We start from the raw sequence: 20,869 nt of genomic DNA, 5'->3' as shown, positions 1-20,869 counted from the left end.
GCCAAAGCGGCGCTGCGATCTTTCACTCCTATTACAGCGCAGGCATGGAGACGGACAGGGTGTGGGCCAGCTCGAGCACGGCGCTGACGTCGGAGCGGGAGCCAGGGGCGCCTCCAGACGACGCGCGGCTTGGGTTCATCCGTCGTCATGTAGTGCGTACGTTCCTTGGCGTCAAGAGCGACGCGCTGAACCGCAAGTTCGCGACAGACTCGGTGGCCTCGAGAATCTTCGACTTCCTACACGTTCCCGATGCGCGACTACTTCTGTTCACAGACCATGGAGACGAATCTAGTGGCGTCGTGGACGTGTACTCAACGCCACCCGCGCACCTCTTCGGAGACGCCTCCAAGAGCAAGAACCGACCGCCTGTCACCGTCTTGTATCTGCTTAAGACAGTCAAAGGATCCATCAGCGTGACCAAATTCCACGAAGAAATTCTGTCGGGCACTTTAGAGAAAAACGCACTCGAGTCTCTGGCTGTGATGCTGCGCGACGTCTTCGTTCCGCTCATTGGGAACCCGCGCAACCAGCAGATGTGGCCTGAGATGGTCACAACGTCCATAATTAACAACGTCCACGGCTTCTTCTCCAGCCTCCAGATCACTCTGGGACAGACAAAAGGCGCCACGTGCCTCCCACTGCCCTGGGATCAGGCGGTTATAGAGAGCGTGGCCAAGTCCTCACCCAAAGGAGACGCTTCCAACTCGCTCTCGTTCTCGTCAAGGGGTCAGACAGATTTCAACGCCATGGGGGGTCTTGGCAAGGATCAAGTGCATAGCTTGGAGGGCTGTCTCATCACGTGGACCAAGCAGATCAAGAATATCCTCAAACAAGACCCTGAAGCGCTCTTGAACCAACGCGACCACGCACATCAAGGCCCCATGGAAGAGCTGCACTTTTGGGCAGCTAAGGCCAAGAACCTCAACTCGATCTTCGCCCAGCTGCAGTCTGACAGTATTCGCAAGGTGTTGCAGTATCTGGACGCGTCCAAGAGCACCTACAACATCCCGTTTGCGAAGCTGTGCAAGGAAGTTTTCCTGGCCAGAGCTGAAGCTAACGATAACAAGCACTACCTGTGGCCTTTAGCCAAGTGGTTCGAGCAACTGGCGAGTGCATCAACTCTGCCAGAGATCCGAGATCTCTTCCGACCAATCTGCCACTCGATTCTGCTGATCTGGAAGTCCAGTCGGTTCTACAACACGCCAGCGCGACTCGTTGTGTTGATTCGACAGATCTGCAACGAAATCATCAGGAAGGCGATGACGCACTTGAATGGCGACAAGCTGTTCGAGCTGATTGACCAAGGCGAGCTGGAACAGGCCAATAGGATGCTGCAAATGTCGCTACAAGTGTGTGCTCACTTCAAGAGCGTCTACTTTGACTACAAGGCCAAGTCTGTGACTGAGGTGCCAGGCAATCCGTGGCGAATCCAGAACAACGCCTTGTTTATCCGCCTTGATGCTTTTCTCGAGAGGTGCCACGATGTTCTGGAGCTGACGCAGACTATTTACCAATTCCAAAAGCTCGCCGAGGTGGAGATCGGAGGTACAAAGGGGAAAACACTCACGACAAGCGTGCACCAGATCTACGCGGACTTTCAAGAAACTCTGGCGCAGATGAAGAGCGTTCAGTACGACCTTATGGACTTGGATGCCAAGCACTTTGAGGACGATTTCTACGCCTTTCGCTCCAAGAACAAGGAGCTGGAGCGACGTCTAGCTTCGGTGATCAACCAGGCTTTCGACGATGCCAAGACAATTGTGGGACGCTTCAAGTGCTTGGACTGCTTCGAAGATCTACTCGACCGACAGATCATCAAGAACGAGCTGGAGCGGAAGCACACGTCACTTATCGCATCGTATGCGAGCGACCTGCATGTGGTGCAGCAGATATTCATCGAGAATCGAGAGCATCCGCCGATATCTCCCAACCTCCCGCCGTTCGCTGGTGCTGTCACGTGGTGTCGAGGACTCGGCGAGCGTATTAGATTCCCCATGGAGAAGCTGAAGCAAATCTCCCCCAGGATTGTGCTCGAGCGAGAGGATTCGAAAGAAGCCATGAAGCTGTACACGAACGTGATGGCGATGCTGCAGGAGTACGAGGTCCAGAACGTCAAGCAATGGGGCATTTCAATCGAGACTTCGTCGAAGGCCAAGCTCAAGCTGCCACTGATCAGACGGGAGCCTGCTCCGGGGTCTACCGTTGCTGATACGACTACAAGCTCAGGGCCCAAAGGACAGCAACCGCAAACAGGGGCAGCTCAACCCAGCACAACAGGGTTACTTTTCGTCAACTTCGATGCTGCTTTAGTGCAGCTGCTGCGTGAAGTGAAATATTTCCTGTTGCTTGGGTTGGACATCCCCGAGGATGCGTTGGAGATCTACAAACGCGCTGAAGTGTTCCGACGCCAGACAGGAAACTTGGAGCTCATTGTCGATATGTACAACACCATCCACTGGACGTTGCTGCCCGTTGAGAAGCCTCTTGTCAAGGGCTATCTGGAGCGTATGGACCAAGTGTTAAACAAAGGCATCAAGGCCTTGAACTGGAAGTCTCACGGTATCGACGTGTTCCTGAAAGAGTCCATGACAGTGGTGAACGAGGCCAACACCCTGTTGAGTCAGCTAAAGACGCACCAAAACCGAGTCGCTGAGTTGCTGGAGATCTGGAATTCACCGCCGCTGCTGTTCGAACGAAAGAGCAAGGCGTTGTCGGTAGACGAGTTCGAGGAGCTCCAGAAGGCTCTGTGCCAACAAAAGTACCATGTGATCAAGGAAGGTGGCAATGAGATTCATCGGCTGCTCAAGGACACGCTGAAGCACTTGCGCGTGGCTCAAGGGAGTCCCGACTGGAGAGCTTATGTCGACTACGTCAGCGGAACCGTGGAGGACGGACTCGCTCGAGTGATTCTTCAGTCTCTTGGACAGCTGAGAGAGCAACTAGACCCAAAACGTATCGAGAGCGAGGACATTCCAGCCTTGCTCGAAGTTGAGTTGGATTTGTACGGCAAAGACATTGTCTACTTCCCGACCATCCAGAGCACAGCAGCGAAAAATGGCATGGAAGACCTTATCGTGCGTCGAATGGAAGCAATCCTCCATTGCTCGACAGTCTTCAAGCGGTTGGACAGCTCCGAGGGCACGTACCTGAAAGAGATGCGAGAGAACATGCAGATCCAACTGCTTATTGCAGATATATCGTCGTTTCTGGACCAGAACCAGAAGGCTTGCGCTGCATTCCGCCAAGCGCTCACAAAGTACGAATATCTTTGGACGACCGACTTGCCGCAGATGTTCCAGACTTTTCTCTCGACCGCGTGGTCTCCGTATCCGCACGCAGATGACCAGAACTCTCGTTGCAGAATCGTGTACGCAGACAGCTCGCCCTCAGCGACTCCCAGCACGTTTAAATCTGGTGTAGCGCCTGAGAAAAGTACCCCCAAATCGACAATCTCTGCTGGCTCTGCCATGGCTACACCTCCTCCTTTGCCTGCGCAGCTTCTCAACCTCGAGCGGTTCCAAGAGAAGATCAGCTTCTTCCTTGGCCTCCAGAATGAAATCTCCGAGTCGAAACATGTGAAAGACGTGGGTTTCGTGCGAGTCAACTCCCTCCCGATCAAGCAGGCGTTGTCGACGTGGGTGACGAAATGGGTGTACTTGTTTACGCAGTATCTGCACGATCGAGTCGTCAACCAACTTGTGTGGGTCGAGAGCTTCATGCAGAAGGTGAACGCTGGTCTGGACATCGAGGTCGACGCCGCCAATGCTGAAAAGGAGAAGCTGATGCAGTGCATGCTGCACATCCGTGACGTCCGCCATCTGATGCGTGAAGATTTGTTGGTGAACTTCGCGCCGCTCAAGGATTTCGTCGCGCTTCTGAAGCTTAATGGCATTGCGCTGGACATGTCGTACGTCGGCAAGGAGAACGTGCTGACGTTCTTAGAACAAGCGCCAATCCGATGGGAAAATATGGTGAACAAGACGTTCAAGAAGAAGGAGGTGATCCAACCGCTGCAGAACCAGATGATGGAATCGATTCGGCAGGAAGTGGCGGACTTTAACCGACGTCTTGCGGCTTTGAAAGAGGAGTTCAAGGTCAATGCTCCACTATTTGCGCCCTCTGATAGTCGCTCGATAGCTGATGTCTATGATCAACTGGACGCGTACAACGCGAAGCTGCATCAAGTCGAACATGAAGCTGCGAGGCTCATGGAACTGGAAGATATCTTCGAGCTGGCATCCAGCAAGTTCGACGTGCTGACAACGCTGCGTGTCAATTTTACCACACTCAAGCACATCTGGGACTTTGTCGCGCTGCTGGACTCGATTTACGTCCACAAGTGGCAGCCTTTACCGTGGAACGAGCTGGATGCTGACGCGCTGATGGAGGAAGTCGATGGACTCGAGCGTCATCGCCATGCTCTGTTCGCATCAGCTCGCGGGGTGAAGGAATGGCCCATCTATGACTATCTGGAGCAGAAGCTGCATCAGATGACAGTGATCTTGCCCCTCGTCAAGCATTTGCATTCTCCAGCCGTACGCGATCGACACTGGAAGAATCTGATGGTGCTAGCAAAAAGGCACTTTGATTTATCCGGAGCTGGTGGGCTGAGCGTATCCAGCTACGCTGCGATGGGAAATGTCGCTGGAGGTTCAGGGGGGAGAGATGTTAGCAGCGGGGGTAAGAGCTCTCTGCGATTCGAAGAAGTCCTCAAGCTCGAGCTCTTTCGCTTTGTCAGCGAAGTCACTGAGCTTGTGGAGGTGGCGGTCAGAGAGTTCAAGATCGAGCAGCAGTTGCAGTCGATTGACACGACGTGGAGCGGATTCCAACTTGAGTTCGTTCCATACCAAACGGCAGGAAGCAAGGCTTCACCTTCCGGTGGCGACCACAGCCGTGAGTCTGCCATTTTAGTCGGTAGCAACGACGCGACGTCAAGTACGAATGTGCTTCCAGAAGCAGCAGGCGAAGTACTGGAGGGTGATATCATGATTTTGAAGATGCCAAACGTCATCATTGAGTGTCTGGAGGAGCATCAACTTCAGCTGCAAACGATGGCCGCCACGGGGAAGTTTGTTGCCTACTTTAAAGACAAGGTGTTCGAGTGGCAGTTGCGGTTGGGCAATGTCGATACGATCCTGAAGCTGTGGGTTACGCTCCAGCGCCAATGGTGCAGTTTGGAGTCCATTTTCCTAAGCTCGGCGGGCGATATTCAACGCCAGTTGCCATCAGAGTATCAACGCTTTGAACATGTTGACGAGGCCATGAAGGAGCTCTTTGCAGACGCACGCATGTCTCCATCGGTGCTGGTGGCCTGTTGTCAACGCGAAGGGCGTGAAGCTGTGCTGCGTTACCTGCAAATAGAGCTGGAGATCTGCCAGAAGGCCCTCAACCAGTACTTAAACGGTAAAAAGGACATTTTCCCGCGGTTCTACTTCGTCTCCACTGCGTCGCTACTTGAAATCTTGTCAAACGGCAACCACCCGCCTCGTATCCAGCCCCATTTTGGCAACTGCTTCGACGGCATCGAGTCGTTTGAGTTTGTCAGCGCCCAGTCAGCTCTAGAATCGAAGCATTCGTCTGGAGGAGGTTTGTCAGGCCGAAAGATGTTTTTAAATGCGTCGTCTGCCTCACTGGAAGAACGATTCTTGGCCATGGCGATGGTCTCGAAGGAAGGCGAAGTGGTGCAGTTCCCGGACTCGCATTTAATCCATGGAACAGTGGAAAACTGGTTCAACGACCTGGTGTTCGTGATGCAGGATACGTTGCGGCAGAAGATCTTCGAGGCAGTCGAGAGCAGTGCTCTGTGGGGGGTAGACTGCGCTCGCCACACGTGGGTCTTTGATTACCCGGCGCAAGTTGCGCTGCTGGGGAGTCAGATCGTTTGGACAGAGGAGGTTGAACTCGCTTTGGAGGAGTTTGAGAATGACACGGAAGACGCCATCAAGAAATACTACGAGGTGTCAACAGTGCGATTGGAGGAGCTGATTAAGCTGGTTCAGGGCCAACTGGGTGCGCTAAATCGCCAGAAGATCATCACTCTTATTACTGTTGACGTCCATGCGCGGGACGTGGTGCAGTCGTTGATCACCAAGAAAGTCTCGAGCTCATTGGACTTCCAGTGGCAGTCGCAACTACGCTACTACACGACACCAGTGTTGACCAGCGCAGGCCAGAAGAAGGAAGTGCACATTAAGATCTGCGACTTCCGCTCCTTCTACAGCTACGAGTACACAGGCAATTGCGGGCGCTTGGTGATCACACCTCTGACTGACCGTTGCTACGTCACTCTTACTACAGCGCTGCGGCTGTGTCTTGGAGGAGCGCCTGCAGGTCCAGCAGGTACTGGGAAAACCGAGACGACTAAGGACCTAGCTCGTGGCATGGGCCTGCAATGCTACGTCTTCAACTGCAGCGACCAGATGAATTACTTGACGATGGCCAACATTTTCCGAGGATTAGCGCAGACTGGAGCGTGGGGCTGCTTTGACGAGTTCAATCGCATCTCGGTCGAGGCTTTGTCGATGGTGGCGACCCAAGTGAAGACTGTACTAGATGCTAATACATTACTGGTGGCGTCAACGAACCGTGTACCGTCGTCTGGCACCGGTGACGTTGGTTCGTCAGGAGTGGAAGGAAGCGCTCAGCAACCCGTGGCAATGCCACGGACAGGCAATTGCGAGTTCTTCGGCAAGACAATCGCGTTGGTGCCGACTGTTGGCTTCTTTATCACGATGAATCCGGGGTATGCTGGTCGAGCAGAGCTACCGGAGAACTTGAAGGCCCTGTTCCGCTCGTGCGCCATGATCAAACCGGACTTGCAGCCTATTTGTGAGAACATGCTCATGGCCGAGGGATTTCTAAAGGCACGCATGCTCTCTGCCAAGTTTGTGACGCTGTACAATCTAAGCAGTGAGTTGCTATCGAAGCAGAAACACTACGACTGGGGCTTACGCTCCGTCAAGTCGGTCCTTCTCGTCGCTGGCAGTCTGCGTCGTGCCCACTCCACCCTGTCGGAAGAGACAGTACTGATGCAAGTGCTTCGAGACTTTAACACGCCACGGATTCTCCCGCCAGACTATCCAGTCTTTATGGGACTACTACGAGATTTGTTCCCGAAAGGAGAACTCCCTCACCTCAAGAACGACGCTCTGCAGACAAAATGCGCTCGGGTGTGCGCGCAGAAGAAGCTCCAGCCTGAAGAGGGGTTCCTCAAGAAGATGATGGAGTACGAAGAAGTCCTCAAGGTTCGACACAGCGTGATGCTCATTGGGCCAGCTGGATGCGGCAAAAGCACGATCTGGAACACACTTGCTGCCTGTCACAACGCCGATGACGAAGGGAATGCGTTGGCGAAGCACTTGACCGTGTGTGAGAGCGTCAACCCGAAGTCCATCACAGCGGACGAGTTGTACGGATATATGACTCTCGATAACGACTGGAAAGACGGAGTTCTGTCGTCGATCATGCGCAACATGTCGAAGAACGTGGCGCCATTTAGCGAAGCGCAGACGTACAAATGGGTCGTCTTGGACGGCGATATTGATGCTGTGTGGATCGAAAGCATGAACACGGTGATGGACGACAACAAGGTCCTTACGCTGGTATCGAACGAGCGTATACCGTTGACAAAGTCCATGAGATTGGTGTTTGAAATCGCGTCGCTCGTGAACGCAACACCTGCGACCGTGTCACGCGCAGGCATCATCTACGTCGATGAAGGCCACGTCGGTTGGTTACCTGTTGTGGAGTCCTGGCTGCAGCAGCGTGAGAGCAGTGCCGAGGCAGGCATCCTTCCTGGTCTCTTTATGAAACACGTGGACGCCATGTTCTCCGCTTTGGATGAGACAAAAGCAGAGACGATCGTGCCAATAGTCTCCATCGCACTCGTAGAAATGCTTTGTCGTCTGCTGGATGGATTGCTGAGTTTGGTGGCTGAGCACGAGAAAACGCCTGAAGTTCTGGAGAATGCCTTTATCTATTGTGGACTGTGGGCGTTTGGCGGTGCTTTATCCACCGACAAAGGAACAGATGATTGCGCCGCGTTCTCTACGTACTTTAAGACTGTTGCCAAGTACAAGTTTGCCTCTGCATCAAGTAACGCCGGATCAGCTACAAACGTTGCTGACGCGAATAGTGCGGCGATGCTGGCGAGTAACAACGCGAATCTCTTTGACTTTTATTACGACATCACGCGCAACGAGCTAATTCACTGGGGTGACAAGATCCCGTCGCTTACGCCCATCGGGGACGTGTCATTCCATGCGCTTACAGTCCCCACTATGGAATCTACTCGTGTGCACTCGATCGTTGACTTGCTGGTGCGTAAGAGGAACCCGGCGATTCTGGTGGGCTGCAGCGGATCAGGCAAGTCGTTGCTGCTTCATGAACACATGAAAGGGCTGGAAGATGACACTGCTTTTGCCTATGTGAGCATGCACCACTACATGAACGCACGTGAACTGCAAGCTCGCCTGGAACAATATATGGAGAAGCGATCGGGTCGTGTGTACGGACCGCTTTACAACCGCAAGCTCATTTACTTCTTGGATGACCTCAACATGCCGTTTGTCGAGGAGTTCGGGACGCAGACAGCTCTTGCACTTTTGCGCCAATATATGGATTACCACTCGTGGTACGACCGCCATGATCTTTCGTCGAAGAAGCTCATCCACGACGTCCAGTTCCTTGCCTGTATGAACCATAAGGCCGGGTCGTTCACAGTTAACCCTCGTCTACATCGTCACTTCTCGACGTTATGCATCAGCATGCCGTCCAAGCAGGACCTCGCGGCCATCTACTCCGCGCTGTTCCATCAGCACTTGACGGGGTTTTCTGACAAGATCAAAAAGCTCGCTCCTTCCATCATCACTGCGACGATTGACTTGTACACGGAGGTGCGCGCGAACTTCCTCGCAACAGCCACGAAGTTCCACTATGTGTTTAGCATGCGCGAGCTAAGCTCCTTGTTCCAAGGCCTCTTCATGGCGCGACCAGAAGCGTACCTGAATAACTCATTGCAGTTCTGTCGTCTCTGGATTCACGAGTGCTTCCGCGTCTTCAGCGACCGCATGAGTTCTCCTAGTGAGATTCAGAGGTTTGCTGAAATGGCAGTGGAGCAGACAAAAAAGAACTTTGAAGAGGACCAAGGCGAGATCTTTGCAGCGCCTCTTATCTGTGTGAACTTCCTGGGAGCTTCATCGATGTCGATGGAAGGAGAATACGGAGGCTCCACTCTCAGTTACGTTCCTGTAGTCGACAAGAGCCAACTCACAGCTTGCTTGGAGCGGAAGCTGGCGGAGTACAACGAGACGCATCCGGTGATGAGTCTGGTGTTGTTTGATCAAGCTCTGGAGCATGTCACGCGCATCGTTCGTGTCCTGGCAAACCCGCTAGGGAATGCGCTGCTCATTGGCGTTGGTGGATCGGGAAAGCAGTCCTTGTCACGTCTGGCAGCGTTCATCTGTGGCTACAGTTTAGTGTCGCTGACTACGAGTGCTTCCCCGTCGTACGGGATGAGCGAGCTAAAAGAAGACCTCAAGGACATCTACCGCAAAGCAGGCATCCGACCAGCAAAGCCCATTGTCCTGCTTCTCACGGACTCGCAGATCACTGACAATCGTTTCTTGGTGCCACTGACGGACGCGTTGACTTCCGGATGCATTGCAGATCTTTTTTCCAGCGAAGAGATGGAGTCCATGGCTGGGTCTTTACGGATGGAGGCAAAGGCGCGTGGGATCCCAGACACGAAGGAGCAACTGCAAGAGTTTTTCTACGATCGAGTACGCGGCAATCTGCACCTCATCTTGGCTTTCTCACCCGTGGGCGGCGATCTGCGCATTCGATGCAGGAACTTCCCGTCTCTAATGGGCTGTTGTACTATGGATTGGTTCCATCCGTGGCCGAAAGAAGCGCTGGTGGATGTGTCGCTCAACTTCCTCCAAGACGTCGAGCTAGCTACACGTGCGATCCAAGAGAATGTTTGCCACCACATGGCCGAGTTGCACATGTCAGTGACAACAGCTTGCACAATGTATGCGAAGAGCTATGGACGCCACAATTACGTGACTCCGACGTCTTTCTTGGAGCTAATTCGATTCTATCGATCGCTGTTGGAAGCCAAGCGATCGTCGCAAACACTGAAGATTAAGCGCCTTGAAGTGGGGCTGGCTACATTGAAGAAGACCTCGCAGGATGTCGCAGGGCTGCAAGACGAGCTCAAGCTGACAATGAAGAAGGTGGAAGAGCGGAAGAAGGCGACAGATCTCTTGTTGGAGCAGATGGGGAAGCAGCGAGGAGATGCCGAAGTGAACCAGCGTCGGGCCGATGAAGAGCGCGCCAAGGCCGCTCAGGCAGCCGAAATCGCTTCCCAAATTGAAGCCCAGGCGTCAGTTGAGCTTGCAATCGCCAAACCTGCTCTGGATGCCGCCCAGCAAGCTGTGAACTGCCTCAACAAGGCGTCACTGACTGAACTCAAGTCCATGGGCAAGCCTCCTGCGGGCGTGGAGAAGGTGACTGCCGCAGTTCTCATGATGGTCAAGAAAGAGACCAAGAACTTCAGTTGGGACAACGCCAAGAAGATGATGGCAAAGGTGGATGTCTTCAAGCAGTCTCTGGAGCAATACGACAAGGAGAACATCCCTCTTGACGTCGTAGCGCGTGTGGAGCCACTGATCCAAGAAGACCCAAACTTCAACTACGAAAAGATGAAGAGCAAGTCCGTCGCCGCCGCCAACTTGTGCGTGTGGGTCGTCAACATCATCTCGTTCCACCAGGTCTTTGTGCGCGTCAAGCCATTGATGGATACGCTCGAGAAGGCTCGACAGACCAAAGCTGAAGCGGACAGTGAGCTAGCGTCGGTGCAGAAGATGGTGGCCGAGGTCGAAGCCCACCTAAACGCGCTGCAAGCTTCGTTCCGGGATGCTACGAACGAGAAGGCGAAAGTCGAGGCGGAAGCGCAAGCGTGTCAAGAGCGACTGTCTTTAGCGGAACGTCTCGTGAACGGTCTCGCGTCGGAGAAAGAGCGGTGGAGTCACGAGATTGACGCCTTGAGAGCTGGAGAGAGTGCGCTCATTGGCGACTCGTTGCTGGCCGCTGGATTTGTGAGCTACATCGGCGCGTTTAACGCGAGTTTCCGAGCTCAGCTGTGGAAGAACACGTGGTTGCCTGATATCGTGACGCGAGAGATCCCCATTACACTTGGTGCGCCCTTAGATATGAGCGCGAGTGGTTCGAATGGAGCTGAGAATGCTGAGAAAGGCGACGAAGCTGAGTCCTCGGTCGAACCATCGACGTCTGCGTCCTCAGCCTCGAGTGGCAGTACGGGCGTCGACCCGCTTGATGTGCTCAGTGACAGCAGCGACGTGGCTCAATGGATGAACGAAGGATTGCCAGCTGATCGTATCTCCATCGAGAATGGGTGCATCATCACGTCGTGTCAGCGCTGGCCGCTTCTTGTGGATCCTCAGCTCCAGGGAATTATCTGGCTACGTGCTCGTGACTTTCGACACAAGAAACCTCAAGGTGTGGAAGGCCAGGACGAGCAGGAGTCTGCTGGCCAAGCTCTGGTGATTCTACAGCCTCAGCAAAAGAACTGGACAAATACGCTGAAAACTGCAATCAATAGCGGACAGAGCGTCATCCTGGAGAATCTTGGCGAGACCATCGACGCATCCCTAGAGCCTGTCATCATGCGGCAGATCTACAAGAAAGGACGCAACTGGTTCTTGCAATTCGCTGCTGAGGAGATTGAGGTGGACCCTCGCTTCCGCTTGTACCTGCACACGAAGCTTCCAAATCCTCACTACCGGCCGGAGATCCTGGCGTACTGCACGCTCATCGACTTTAGTGTGACGGAGAAGGGACTGGAGGACCAGTTACTGGCGAATGTGGTGAACCTGGAGCAGCCAGACTTGGAGACGCAGAAGCGTCAACTCCAGCAAGAGTTTAACGGCTACCAGATTCAGTTACTGCAGCTTGAAAACGACTTGCTGGAGCGTCTATCAAACGCCCCCGACGACATTTTGTCCGACGTCCCGCTGATCAAAGGTCTGGAGAAGACGAAAATCACAGCGATTGATGTCGGCATCGCATTGCGCAAAGGCAAAGACGCCGAGCGCGAGATTAACCTCGCTCGAGAGGTCTACCGCCCTGTGGCCAATGAAGCGAGTATGATGTACTTCTTGATGAGTCAGCTCTGCAAGGTGAACCACATGTATCGCTACTCGCTCGAGTCGTACATGACGTTCTTCTTCGTGGCGTTGGATGGAGTCGCCCCCCCGGCTGCAGCATCAGATGAAACGCACAGCAATGGCGCTGTAGCTCATGATCGTGTGGGGGTATTGAAGGAGGCGCTGCGCTGGACCATCTTCTCCATGGTCACGAGAGGTCTCTATGAAGAGCACAAGCTGCTGTTCTTGACGCAACTGGTGTTCCTCTTGCTTCGTCGTGGCGTTATCGGTGCCAATAGTGGATATGAACCGCAGTATGCGCGGTTTCTGCTGCAAGGATCAAAGATTGTGGGGACGGAGAACACGATCTCGTGGTTGAACGAGTCTCAGTGGCATTCGTTGCAAGCTCTGGTCGCTTTGGCTCCTTTTGAGAGGTTCGTGTCGGATCTGGAGGAGTCCGAGCCGCGTTTTCGCGAATGGTACAACTCGACAAGTCCCGAGCTGGAGAAGTTACCGCTGGATTGGCGAAAGTTGGACAAGTCTGCGCCGTTCTTGAAGCTGTTGGTGGTCAAGTGTCTGCGGCCTGATCGACTGACGCAAGCAATGAGCAACTTTATCGTCCAGACGCTCCCTAGTGGCAGCCAATTCCTCAATTGTGACAGTCAACTCAACAGCTTTGCGATCTTGCAGAGTGCGTTCAAGGAGAGTTCTCCATGGACGCCCATGTACTTTATCCTGTCTCCAGGCTCGGATGTCGTGGCCGATGTGGACAAGCTGGCAGTGCAGGACCAAGAGAGGATTAAGGGCGTAGACTACCACAACATCGCTCTGGGTCAAGGCCAAGAGCAAGTGGCCATGAAGACGCTGCATTTGTCGGTGGAGAACGGCCACTGGGTGATTTTAAACAACGTTCACTTGATGCCCAAGTGGATGCTCGAACTGGACAAATGGCTGGAGCAGTTGGCCAAGGCGAGTAAGACTGCTTCATACGCCACGCTTCGAAGCAATCTGTCGAGCGGCAAGGACATCACTCGCATGGGGACAAGTCGATCGTTGTCGTTGTTGCCACCCGTTGGAGCTGCGTCCACAGGGGGCAGTGGCATCGGAACGCTGCATCCGAACTTTCGCTTGTTCATTACCAGTGATCCGTCGACCAACATCCCCATCGGCGTCTTGGAGGGGTCCATCAAGCTCACTAATGAGCCCCCAACGGGACTACGTGCCAACGTCAAACGTGCGATCTGCTGCTTCCCCAAGAACGTCGTCGATGATCTCGAGCCACGCACTCGTTGCATCTTGTTTGCTCTCTGCTACTTCCACTCGCTCATGCTGGAGCGCAAGAAGTTTGGCCCGCAAGGTTTCAACATGCTGTACCCATTTGCCGCCAGTGACTTACTTGCAAGCAGCACAGTACTGAGAAACTACATGGACAACGCCCCAGCACGCGTCCCATGGCCAGATCTGCGATATCTGTTCGGCGAGATCATGTATGGAGGCCACATTGTGAACGAGCTGGATCGGCTGGTGGCTGCGACGTATCTGCAGTATTTCCTGCGTGACGAGTTGTTGGAGGAGCTCTCGATGCTTCCGTTTGGTGACGATGCGGGTGGAGGAAGCGGCAGCGGTGGGAATAGTGGGCAGGATGGAGGAAGCGGTGGAGGGGGAGGAGATGGAGATGGCCCGAGTGGAGGGCAGCAACGTCGCGAGTTCCTGGCTCCCAAGCTGTCAGCTGGCTTTGATCGCATGCTAGAGCATGTGAACACGTCGCTGTTAAACGAGACGCCGACTGCCTTTGGGCTGCATCCGAATGCTGAGGTGGCGTTCCGTACCGAGAATGGCCAGATTCTGTTGCAGTCGATGCTGCTTCTCACTACAAAGGACGAAGATGCTGAAGGAGACAACAGCGATGACGAAGAGGTAGGCACTGGAGGCTCTGGAGCGAAGGAGACTGGCGACGCAGTTCAACTCGCAGCCGAGGGAGTGCTTCAGGACGTCCTTGAGAACTACCGTGACTTCCGTTTTGACATCCAAGAGCTTTTCTATAAAGGATCATCCGACTCTGGCTCGCGTGATGGATCTTCGCGACGAGGTAAAGGTGGCAGACTCTTCTCGTCTGTAGCGACACCCGACGCTGATGACATGGATCCGTTCCAGACTGTGCTGCTCCAAGAGTGTCAGCGTATGAATTACTTGCTGGAAACTATGACAGAATCGTTGGCAGAGCTCGAATTGGCCTTCCGTGGCGATGTCCCACTCACTGAGACTATGGAGAAGCTGCAAACGTTCTTGTATTACGAGCGAGTCCCGGATAACTGGCTGGCCGCCGCCTGTCCATCACGACGAGCACTTGCGCCATGGCTGGCCAACTTACAGCAACGAATTGCGCAGCTCCAGGAGTGGATCGGATCAGCTCCTGAGTTGCCGTTGGTGCTGTGGCTGCCTGGACTCTTCAACCCTCAAGCTTTCCTCACAGCTGTGCTCCAGACGGCAGCTCGCAAGCACAACGTGGAGCTCGACTCCCTGCGAATCACAGCTGACGTGACCAAGCGTACGATTGACACAGTGGATGCCCCTGCTCGTGATGGTCAGTTTATTCATGGTCTGTACCTCGAAGGTGCACGCTGGGACTTTGGCAATGGTGTACTGGAGTCAAGTTTACCCCGGGAAATGTACGTGTCGATGCCTGTGCTCACGTGTCGAGCGATCGTGAACACAGCGAGTAAAGACCAAGCGAGTGGCTCAGGGAGTGGAGGTGGGGGCAAAGCTGGCGCCAGCAACGTGTTCGAGTGTCCAGTGTACAGGACTCAGCAGCGGGGACCGACGTTGATTTTCATGTCACCACTCAGGACGAAAGTTCCGCCAACCAAGTGGGTACTCGCAGGAGTGGCCATGCTCATGGAGGTGGTTTGAGTGCGTTTAAAAGAGTAGTGTAACATTGGTAACAATTTCATGATCTCGTTATCTCCTCATTGACATGAGTGGATTCGTAGCTAAAGGGTTACTGAACGAGCTCGCATTGGAGGTATCACAGCCCCCACCTTGCATTGCTTGTGCCCCTGGATAGTTGCAGGTTTTCCGTGAGGTGCCTCGAACTTGTTGATACTCCACTCGATTGTTTCTGTTCGAGACAAAGTCAAACGAAATCCCACGACGTTGTGATGCTGGTACGCGTTGAAAGTGAACTTTCTTTCGAGGGCATTCAGCAGCCCGTTTGACAGGATGCCTTGTCGAGTCTTACTCCAGTTGAGCTGGCATTTCAGATCGCTGCTTGGGTTTGCGATTCTCTTTCAAGCGAGGCTTACCGTGGCAGACGGATTGGTGCTTCGAGATCCGATCTTGCGAGAAAGCTCGCTCGCAGAGTTTACATCGCACACGTCCATCCGGATCAGGAGGATTGAAATCCATCGGGGCATCTTGCACCCGATTGTTGCGCTTCTTGACGCTAAAACCAGCTGTGTTCCTGTGGATCCCGGCAGATTTCCCGGTGCACGAGGCAATATGAGTGTGAAAGTTACCAGCTCTGAAATGCACTAGTAGATTTTAGTATCACGTAAAAGTTAGCCCACCCATCCCAAACATTTACGCACCGAATCCTCGACTTGCACTTTTCACAAGGAACCAGAACGAACGCGTTTCGTTGGAAACAAGTTTTCTGATGTATGCGCAGCGATGCTGTGAAGAATCGGCCGTGGCAAGCGAGGCATCCAATCGATTCAGGAGGAGCAGCCAGCGTCCTCGTGGTATCACCAGACGCCAGGACTTTCATTGGAGCAAAGCGACGAACCACCAACCGAGAAGTGTCACGACCAACAGACAAGACGAGTCGCCACCCCTCAGTATTTTTAGGATTCCGGAAAAACTATGCAGTGTTTAAATCTCAGCTTCTACGCACAACCCCACATTCCAGATATTTACTTTCGAGTGCTGTAGCCTGTTTTCTGCTTAGTCGGAATCGGACGAGTCGCTGCTGGAGTCCGAATCCGAGTCCGAATCCGAAGAACTGCTGCTGCTACTACTGCTATCACTCGAATCCGAATCCGAATCCGAGTCGCTACTGTCGCTAATGTCCGCCGCAGCCTTCGCCTGTTCCATGATCATCTTCGGTGCATTCTTCAGATACTCGCGCAAGTCTGTCGTGAGTCCACCAAGACCGATCGATGTGAAGAAATTGATGGCAAAGCGCGTGTTGCGAGGGTTGTCCTTGGGGAACAGTCCGGCGAACGTCGGCTGCATGATCTCGTCCAGGAATCTCTCCTTCAGTGTCTTCATGCCGAGATGCTCCGAGAGCTCCTGGCACAAAATCTTGATGAAAATACGGCTGGATGACGTCGTCTCCTCCTCGTTCAAGCGAACGTACTCAAACACGGTCCATGGCAGCGCGTCTGTGAACAGCAGGTGAGCGAACAGCTTTGCCACGTTGCGAAGCTTGTTGGTCTCCAGACGGTGAATCAGCGAGTACTGCTCAGCAAAGCACTCGTCAAAAGCATCCTGATATTCGCGCTTGATGAGACAGAACCGCTCACTGAGCAGCCCATAGTAGCGCAGATAGGTCCGTTCCTGACTGCAACATTCAAGGAGCATCGAGCAGATCTCCTTCTCCTGACCAGGACGAATGTTGAGCTTCATCAGCTTGTGCGCACACTCCTCGTGTGTGATACTGGACATGATCGTCAGGTAGATCGTACGACGCAGATTCACGAGATCCTGCTCTGTAAAGTCCTGGATCGCCATATTGTTGTCGGCAGGTACTAGCTGTCCATCCCCCTCCTCCTCCTCCTCCTCCTCGTCATCTCCGTCGTCGTCACTGCCACTGGAAGAATCGGCATCCGAGTCGGACTCTCCCAAGATCTCCTTCTTAATCTCCGCCCACAACTTTTCGTTCTTCTCATAGTCCGGGTCGAAGCGGAATACGTCCAACTTGTCCTCGCAGTCAATCGAATCCTCCAGCGTCAGCTCGTGTGTGATCTGGTCTCCAGACTCGACCAGATCCAATTGTTCGTACACAGCTGGGTAGTCTACGAATCCGCCTTTGCGGATAGCGAACAGCCCTTCGATCGTGTACTGCACTCTCTTGTCGATCTCTCCTTCGTGTAGAATGCCTCGGAAACGCTCAAAGATGGCGCGCAGGCCTTCGGGACACAATTCAGCCAGGAGCTGTCCACATTCCTTCGTGAAATTCACTGCAACTTCCACCGAGTCGTCGGTCGGGTTGGCCAATAGCAACGTCAACACCTCGAGCGCCAGTAGCTCGTGAACGACCTGCTGGTTGACGAGGTGGGCGATAAACCTCACGAGAGCAATGGCTACCACTTTGTCTCCTCTCTTGAAGGCTCGACGAAAGCGAAACACGACTCTTTTGACCAGCAGCTCGCCGTTCTCGGGCATTTTAGTGTTGATCACGGCCACTAGAGCCGCGTAGATGTGCGTGAAGCCCGGGGATGCCAGTTGCGCCTTCATTATAGCTCTGGCCAGTAGCCCGCGGGCTCGTACCAGGTTTTCCTGGAAGAGTTCGGGCAAAATGTTGCTCAGGTTGGCTACATTCACCTTGTTGATGAGGCCGTTGAGACTCTTGCGCAGTGCGTCCCACGTGCGACGCTGCATCTCCTCAGAGGACGGCCCAAGGTCCTTCTCTTGCTCTTTTCGCAGCTGCGCTAGCTTAAACGGCGGGATGTAGACACCACCGGTGCGTCCACTGGAGCGAGCGTCCACCAGAAGTGTCCTCTTTCGAGCTGGCTTGGTATCCGGAGTGTCCTCCTTCTTGACCCCCTGCTTCAAAGAGCGTCGCGGGGGCGTGGCGTCAGATCTGTCATCTTTTGCACGGCGCGGGGGCGTAGCATCGCCCGATACACCACCTCGCATTCTGGGTGGCGTCTTTGCATCCTCGCGTGACTTTCGCCGATATTTCTTGCGCGGGGGCGGCGACGCACTGCGGGAGCTGGAGCGGGAACGAGAGCGTGAAGAGGAGGAAGAGGCCGACAATGAGGTGGACGGACTGCGCGTTCGTCGTCGGCTGCGTGGCGGCTGCGCGAACGGGAGCGCGAGCGTGACGGACTGCGAGCCATATTGACGGTGGTCGGGATGCTGCGGCTTTTGATAAGACAACCTTCGTGCAACACGAATGCCATTCTAAATTTTGACACATTTGGTGAATTATGAATTCCGACCAAATTTGCCGTTTTGGTCCTTTTCAATGAATGACTCGCTTAAATTGTTTCTGCTATTTTGAAACGGCACCGATCGTACTGAACTCGTACATAAGTGGGTTTTATTCATCCCTAGTGAATAGCAGATTTGTGCCATTGGACGCTGCCCAAAACTGTGGCGGGGTCACACAGCACCTTGCACAGAGAAAGTGATTAAGGGGTATTTACTACCCGAGTGAGCGTTACTCCACGTGTTCCCGGCCTCAGTGGGAACGGTTTGCTACTTGATAGAGTCGATGCAAGACTGATGTATTTATAAGTAAGTTTAACGTGGATCCTTTACAAACTAGAGGCTACCTATAGTGGAGCTAAGTAGTCACGCCCTGACTGGCTCCTAGAGCACTTGGTACCGTGTACCAGGTGTCCATAAGAGTGACGGGTCACTCTTTATGTGACGGGGTCACACAGCACCTTGCGCTAGAGGAAGTTATCTTCCGAGAGTATACAAACTCTCAGTGAACGGCAGTTCACAGGTCCCCTCTTTAATTAAAGAGAGCGAAGTGACCTAAATAAGGTAGATTGTAAACTGAGTATATTTATAGGTAGGTTAAGTTTGAGGTTAATACATTACCTATAGAAATGCAATGTCATTTAACCAATGGTTGGTTTTGAATGACCTTGGTACCTTGTACCAAATATCCCGGAGTATGACATGTCATACTCCTGAAGTGTGAAGTGTCACACTTCATGTAACCAGGGTACACTTAGTGCTACGTACCCCGTAACATCCTCCCCCACTTAGGTTCGGTTTACCGACCAATCAGAATGAAGAGATGTTCGTCACAAACTCTCATTCTCAAAGTCGAAAACCATCGACTCGGCCGCGCGAGCGCGGCGGAGGCTCACTTTACAGCTAGAGCCTCGAGCAGCAACCTGTGCGCTCTTCGTCAAGGTCTCCACTTCGACCGTTAACATGCCTCGTGGCACTGCTAAGAGCGGTGCTAAGACACGCTCCAAGGCTGCAGCCGGTAAGGCGCAGGCCAAGAGCACTAAGCCTCACGGCAAAGGCTCTGCACTTAAGGAGGCTACTCAGGTGGCCTCCGAGGCGATCGGATTCTCGGGTGACACGGCTGCGGACAAGCGCGCAAGCAGGCGCCGCAGTCCGTCGCCCTCGTCTTCAGACAATCGTCCGAACCCTCGGTTCGTAGAACGTGAGTTCAACTCGGGCAGTGAGGACGATGCCGAGTCCGAGAGCACTCATGATGCTCCTGCGGGCTCTGTGGGAGGGCACAGCCCAGTGCCCAGTGAGCACAAAGAAGACAGCGTGCAGTCGTCCGCTAGTGATCACGGTGATCACAGTCCCAGGACCTCTGTGCGCTCTGAGAGTCCGGCCGTTAAGGCTAAGGGCACTCCCAAAGCCGGTGGCGATGAGGAAGGGAGTCCTCGCAAACGTCTCTCGCTTGCCGAGGGTCTTGCGCGCGCTAAGGCCTCTAAAGCCGAAGGCGCCAAGCCCTCAAAGAAGCGTACCGCCTCTAAGTCTCCACTCCGCGAGGAGAAGGAGACTCGACGCTCCTATCAGAGTCTCTTCGGCTCCTCGGATGAAGAGGAGGAGAAGGAGGAAGAAGAGGAAGAGGAGGGTGCCATTGTTGAGCCCCGGGAGGTCTCGAATGACCTCGACCAGCAGCAGGAGGATTTCCAAGCTGCCCAGCGTGTGCGTGGGGGTTCGGTGGCGGCACCCGTCAGCCAGGGAGCTGCCATCAACTCAAGAGGGTATTGGCCTCCCGAGGAGAGCTCTGGGGCTGACCTCTTCTTAGAGCTTCTCGTCGCTCCTCGTGGCCTTGTGGGCGGTCACACTTCTAGGGGCATCTATGAACGAGCCCTTGTTCAGAAAGAACAGTTGTTCGTCGACAACGTGAAGGCTGCTCGGTGTGTGCTTCTCGCGCCACACCGCATTCCCCTTAAGGACTTCACGACTTGTCGTAAGAAGCCCGAGACCCGGGGTGGTCTCTATCCTGTTTGGGGATACCCCTGGGTTATGCCCGAGAACTGTCCCACATGGAGTTCTTGTGAGGACATGTTCTGGGCGTGGGTGGAGACTCTCAAGTACTCGCCCACGGAGTTATGGGAACTCCATGAAGATCAGCAGCTGTCCCACATCCTGGACCAGCGTGATCTTCGTGTGAGGTTTGCCCACTTGATCAGCAAGCGTATGCTGCCAAGGGACATCCTGAAGCGCGGCTTCTAGCGCTCACGATGAGCGCGGGTACGGTATGTATTCATCATCCGTAACCCGGTTTGGGCAAGAAGCCCCGGACTACTTATGAAGCTGCCGCCGCTTCTGTTCCCAGATTGCGACAGCCTTCGGGCAGTCAATCAGGAGCCGTTCAATCGGCTCCCACGAGTTCTCGGAGTGGGCATAACCCCTCCACTTCACGAGGAGCTGTCGCTTCCCGCGACACCGTTGCTCCTGGAGGATCCGCTCCACGTGGAAGTGGACTTCTCCATTCCGGTCAAGCAGGGGCGGAGGTGCCCTCGTACGAGTACGAGTACTCGGCGCCT

At 54.0% G+C, this 20,869-nt stretch overlaps 3 protein-coding genes across 3 annotated transcripts; 1 reads left to right on the top strand and 2 right to left on the bottom strand.

Annotated features, from left to right (window-relative positions):
• Window positions 1-44: 44 nt before the first annotated feature.
• Window positions 45-15,077, top strand: PITG_15625 (dynein heavy chain; the record flags this gene model as incomplete). The annotated part of the gene is made up of 1 exon (XM_002897714.1): window positions 45-15,077. The coding sequence occupies one exon, from the start codon at window positions 45-47 to the stop codon at window positions 15,075-15,077; it is 15,033 nt and encodes a 5,010-aa protein (XP_002897760.1).
• Window positions 15,078-15,401: 324 nt separating this feature from the next.
• PITG_15624 (uncharacterized protein) lies at window positions 15,402-15,737 on the bottom strand (the record flags this gene model as incomplete). The annotated part of the gene is made up of 2 exons (XM_002897713.1): window positions 15,402-15,697; window positions 15,734-15,737. The coding sequence occupies 2 exons, from the start codon at window positions 15,735-15,737 to the stop codon at window positions 15,402-15,404; spliced, it is 300 nt and encodes a 99-aa protein (XP_002897759.1).
• A 372-nt stretch (window positions 15,738-16,109) lies between these two features.
• On the bottom strand, window positions 16,110-18,292 carry PITG_15623 (nucampholin; the record flags this gene model as incomplete). The annotated part of the gene is made up of 2 exons (XM_002897712.1): window positions 16,110-17,933; window positions 18,095-18,292. 2 exons carry the CDS (start codon window positions 18,290-18,292, stop codon window positions 16,110-16,112), a joined length of 2,022 nt encoding a protein of 673 aa, XP_002897758.1.
• Between the last annotated feature and the right edge of the window lie 2,577 nt (window positions 18,293-20,869).

Source organism: Phytophthora infestans, genomic scaffold (assembly GCF_000142945.1).
Source record: "Phytophthora infestans T30-4 supercont1.42 genomic scaffold, whole genome shotgun sequence".
Lineage (NCBI taxonomy): Eukaryota > Oomycota > Peronosporomycetes > Peronosporales > Peronosporaceae > Phytophthora > Phytophthora infestans.
Note: the sequence above shows the minus strand (reverse complement) of the source record. Positions and strands in the feature narration are given on the sequence as shown.